Source organism: Pteropus alecto, unplaced genomic scaffold (genome assembly GCF_000325575.1).
Source record: "Pteropus alecto unplaced genomic scaffold, ASM32557v1 scaffold75, whole genome shotgun sequence".
Lineage (NCBI taxonomy): Eukaryota > Metazoa > Chordata > Mammalia > Chiroptera > Pteropodidae > Pteropus > Pteropus alecto.
In genome coordinates this window covers 16,131,642-16,136,753 of record NW_006440638.1, presented here as the reverse complement: position 1 = coordinate 16,136,753, position 5,112 = coordinate 16,131,642, and the positions used below count along the sequence as shown (strand labels likewise).

At 37.7% G+C, this 5,112-nt stretch overlaps 1 protein-coding gene across 1 annotated transcript in view; it reads left to right on the top strand.

The window, feature by feature from the left end:
* SYNPR (synaptoporin) overlaps positions 1-4,835 on the top strand; it is a 282,074-nt gene extending 277,239 nt beyond the window's left edge. The window contains exon 6 of the mRNA XM_006917496.2: positions 4,578-4,835. Coding sequence (XP_006917558.1) covers positions 4,578-4,835 — 258 coding nt within the window. The remainder of the gene's footprint in view (positions 1-4,577) is intronic.
* Positions 4,836-5,112: the final 277 nt, after the last annotated feature.

The window sequence follows — 5,112 nt, the reverse complement described above, 5'->3', positions numbered from 1 at the left end:
AAAGAGGATTGCTAATCAGCTCCTGATGATTTGACTGTGAATCTTGCATTGGTAAAATAGTAAACTCAGTAAAATCCATAAAGTATGTATTAGTTTCTCACAGTCATTTTTATTCATTGCTGGCGATACCTGTGGATGAATATTTTGAGGTGTACATTAAAATAAATTCCACTGCTTCTGTAGTTTGTTTATAAGCAGTACTTAATAAATGTTATTGTAACCATTATCTCAAAATCTAAAAGAATAAAGATAAAATCACTTGAAGTATTTGTTAGTTTAATGAATAATCTTCTGTATAAGTTATGACAGCCTGCATAGTTCATTCAAGTCTACTTCTTTTGTCTCTAAGAAGTTTTAGACTAGGAGATAGGAATTTTGAATGAGAAACAATGTGACATGTCTCTTAAAAAACTGAAACTGACAATGGATGGAAACCAAATAATATGGGGTGCATAAGGACAGCACTGGTTCTGATATAATTATAGATCCATATCAGTTAAGGGTCTTTTAGTTCCTAGTGACAGAAAGCTCAGTTCCAACTGGCTAAAGCAAAACAATCTTCATATCCTTAAAGTCTGTTCTTTGGACTGCTACTTCTACTACCAATGGCTGTATGCATTAGAATGTTTGGGTTGCAAGTAACAGAAACAGACTCTAACTTCATCAGGAAAAAATCTTTGGAAGGCTATCAAGTAGCTCAGAAAATTGATGAGACCTGAAGAAATAGGTTCTAAAAAAGCAGGATCTAGAACAGGATCAAGGTTCTAGATGTCAGATACCAAAGAATGGTCTCACCAAGTTTATATTAATGACAAGCTGTATCTAACATTGCATTACTCTGCTCAAAATTCAAAGTTCCAGGAGAGAGCTTAAGTCATTTGACTGCAACTTGGCTCTGCAAAGGAAATCAAATTTCTATTACCAAAAGCAGAGGGAAAGTATATTAATCTGCCAAAACACAACAATTTTTTTTTTCATTACAAACTCATTTGGCTTCAAATCATATTGAGCTAGCTTTTGATGAAAAGTGAAAGTAATCTGAAAAAAATAAAAAACCCACTAAAAATGTGTCTTCCAATGGCATAACCCAGGGCTAGGAACTGGAAGGCTGGCAAGAAACTGGACAGTTCTCATCCTTCCTCCCTTATCTCTGACTCCTTCTACATGTCTGTTGCATTATTCTCTCTTTTAAGATGGAATTTTTCCTCTTTTTCCTGCTCACGTAAGAGCAGATAGCCCCTCTATGGTTTCTGACTTTATATCTCTTTTTTTTTAAAAAATATCTTGGACTGTACAAAAATCACTCAGGTCCAATCCTAGATTTCTGGTAGAGAGGATCCCATTATCCCATCTTGGGCCAGGGGTCCACCTTGGTCTCATCAGCAATATCTGGGAGATTGGAGGAATTGGGTAATAGACCCGTGGTTCACAGAACCCACCCTACTGGGCGAGTGTAGGTTTTTGAGAAGGAGCCAGACACATACAAGAGATGGCTTCAAAAAGTTAATGGTGCAGGCAATAACTATATTTTCTATCTGGGTAACAAATTTACTTTCTTCAAAGTACCTTGGCATCTATGATTTCACTGTGACATAAACAGGTAGGTGAACCATCCAGATATTTCAAATGCAAGGAGCTAAAGTGAAGGGATTTGTGTAAGATTTCTCAAGTAGTTATAACAATGCCAGATTAGAGGCAAATTCCCCTAATGCTGTTGCCACTCAAAAGGTTACGGGCACAGTTCTGCAGTTACTCTGCCAGGATTTGATTCCTGGCTCCACTACTCAATAACTGACTGCTCTTAGACAAATTAATTAAGCTTTCTAAACTTAATTTTATCATCTATGAAATCTATAGTTTTTTCCATCATTTATAAAATAGGGATATTATAGAAGAGACTTCACAGGACCATTGAAAGGATCTGATGAGATAATACATGAGTACTTAGCACAGTGCCCAGCATATGGCATGTTCAGTAAGTTTCAAATGAAAGCTCCTACTAAAATGCATTCATTTTCTTAAATTTCATAGTGTTAGAGCCCAACAAAGGGAGAAATAGAATGTTTTTTCTTCTTTCAACATTTCTTTCAATTTCTGAGCATGACTATTCAATTTATAATTTCCACTTCTGTTTCTCTAGCTTCACCATAGCCAATCTTGACGTATCTTCTCAGATAATCTAGATTCCATCTTCCCCTTTTTTTCATGTTTTGTAGAGTTTCTCTTTCTGTTGTCCTCACATCTGAGCTTGAATCAAAATCCTTACTCCTATTTTAGTTGCAACAAAATGGCAAGAAAATACTCGAGGGCCTGTGTGCCCCTAAAATGTGCCAGCCAGGAGATGTGTGACATCTCTGTGATAAAAAAAAAAAAAAATAGTGTAAGACATAACTGTTCCTTAAATATGCCCACAGGAAAGCTTTACTCAATGTTCTTACTTTTAAGTTGCATTCTCCTGATTTCTAGGTTCTTCTTGAGCATCCTTTTTTCAGAAACCAAGTAGCATCAGGGGAAAGAAAGAAACCAAGTAATAGAAAACAGTTAAAATTACAGCCCTGGGCAGAGCCATCCTTTTATATCTGAAAAGATTCCACATATTGACATATATTTATAGAGATACAATTTAACCAAGGTCTCCCCTGTGATGGAAAATATCCTAGTTATTATACACATGGTTAAATGGTCCTCCATGTAAATTAAAGTTTTTTTAGTGATTACCTAATTCATTTTGATAATGCAACTGTTACAGTAGTGTTAAGCGCCTTATTTATTTTTGTATCTCCTTCAGCAAGGAGCCTAGAGCATAGCACAAAATAATATTAAATAAAAGTCAGTTAATGTTAAAGGAAGGAAAGAGGTTGGAATAGGACAGAGAGAAGAAGGAAGGGAGGGAGGGAGGTCCAGATAAACCAGTCTTCGATTAGATCAATTAGGAACCTGGATACTGTTTTGGTCATTGACATTTCTCAAGAATATGGCCTCGCCATCAAAGTTCTGCTTCAGTTTATGCTATAGCAAAAGAGTCAACTGAAAATAATTCATGGAGATGTTTTAGAAAGTGATTTAGAGCATAACTTACCAATCGATGAGCATTTACGCATACTCTCTTTAATCTTCACAACTATCTCCCAAGGAAGGAATAATTGTTCTCATTTCATATAAGGAAAAAAAAAAGGCTGAGGTCCAGAGGCTAACAGCCTTGTTCAGGTCATAGAGCAAGAAATTGCAGAACCCATTCCACTGTGGTTTCAAAGCAGGGATGACTCCAAGGCTGATACTCAGCCGGTATACCTGATACACCTGCTGCTAAAATATTAAAATACTTGGGTAAGTAGGCCCTGTTCATAGCCCCCAAGGACCCTCATCTTGACTATAATAGCCCTCCACTCTCACCCCCAAGGAATTCTGAACCACCTCACCAACTAGCAACCAAAGGATAGATTTTGACCTGGCAAGGAACTTCCAATACCCTACTCCAGAGCCATGGCTACTGTCCAAGTCCATTTTGGTTGGTTAGTGTCACGCTGAAGTGGTTACTAAATATACTTTAATGTCATCACATCTTTGCATCATACTATTGTTATCTGTCTCCAATAAGGAGCTGTTAAAGCTGATATCCTGTGGTTAATTCCCAGGTCCATCGATCTGCCTTGGGAAAGGCTACAGAAAGAGCTGTTCTGTTTGGGGCCTCTTGTGGCAGTTAACAGTTCTGCTTTCATCAAACACTTAGGCCCAGGAGAAGTTAACACCTGGTTCACTGACTTACCTGATGACACACTTCTGGAGAATAAGATGAATTTCATAGGAAAGTCTTACATCTAGTTCTTGGGAAAACATTTTATGCTTCTCTGAAACCTGCACTTCATTCCTAGTCTGGTTTCAGCATTCATTTCTGAATATGAGAGGCACAGAAAGTACAGTTTTTCAAAGAGCTGCTACCTTTCTGCACATAATTATGCATGTGCTTATCTGCATGTTACCTGTACCATCGCTTACTTCAGACTTTTTCCTTAAGTTGACTCATTTTCTTTATATCAGTACAATAAATGGAAAAGTAGTACCTCTAACCAAATGGTGAAGGTAACTTTATAAATTAATGCACTATCATTAAAGTGAAAATATTCAACCCTGTACCCCTTGAAGATATACACCATAAGGAATACCTCATCTGAAGTGATGATGAGAATGTAGGTAAAGGCTCAGGCTATAGAATCAGACAAATGGGGTTTTGAATCTGAGGTCTACTACTTACCAAGTTATGTGACCTTGACCAATATTCTTATCCTTACTGAACCTCAGTTTTCACATGTTTAATGTGGGCATAATAATAGTATCTTCCTCTTAGACCAGCTGAATCAATGTACATAAGCCCCTTTATGCAGTGCCTAACAGGTAGTAGACAGTCAGTAACAGTCAGATATTCTAAATGAAACAGAGGTTCCAGATGAAAATTTGGAAGATGCCTCAACATTAAAGTGAAAAGTGACCTTTCGTACTGTGAAGGATTTTTCTGAAATTGAGATTTTATTTGGGTTTCTGTCGAGTCTATCAACTTTTTTGCTTTGATTCCCCTTTAGGTCTTTGGATTCTTGAACTTTATTCTCTGGGCCGGAAACATCTGGTTTGTTTTCAAGGAGACTGGCTGGCATTCCTCAGGACAGAGATATCTTTCAGACCCAATGGAGAAGCACTCAAGCAGCTATAACCAAGGTGGCTACAACCAAGACAGCTATGGGTCCGGAGGCGGGTACAGCCAGCAGGCTAGTTTGGGGCCATCCTCTGATGAGTTTGGCCAGCAGCCCAGTGGCCCTGCCTCCTTTACCAACCAGATTTAAAGTGGTAGTGTTTGCATTCTTCTGGAGACAGGCTCACCACCTTCTATTTCAATGGCAGGTGAATTTTTTAAGGGTTTCAATCACTTATTAATGCAGAGTGTTGAATGTAAATCAGAGATCTGTAATTCTCATTAAAGCAGAAAGGCCTGTGTCATGATAAATGGTACTTAAAGATGAGATGACATGAGAAGATATATTATTCATCATAGATGGCTAATTGGAGAGTACCTTGTTATATACACAGATACTTTCATGGTCATTTTGTATGTGTGTTGAG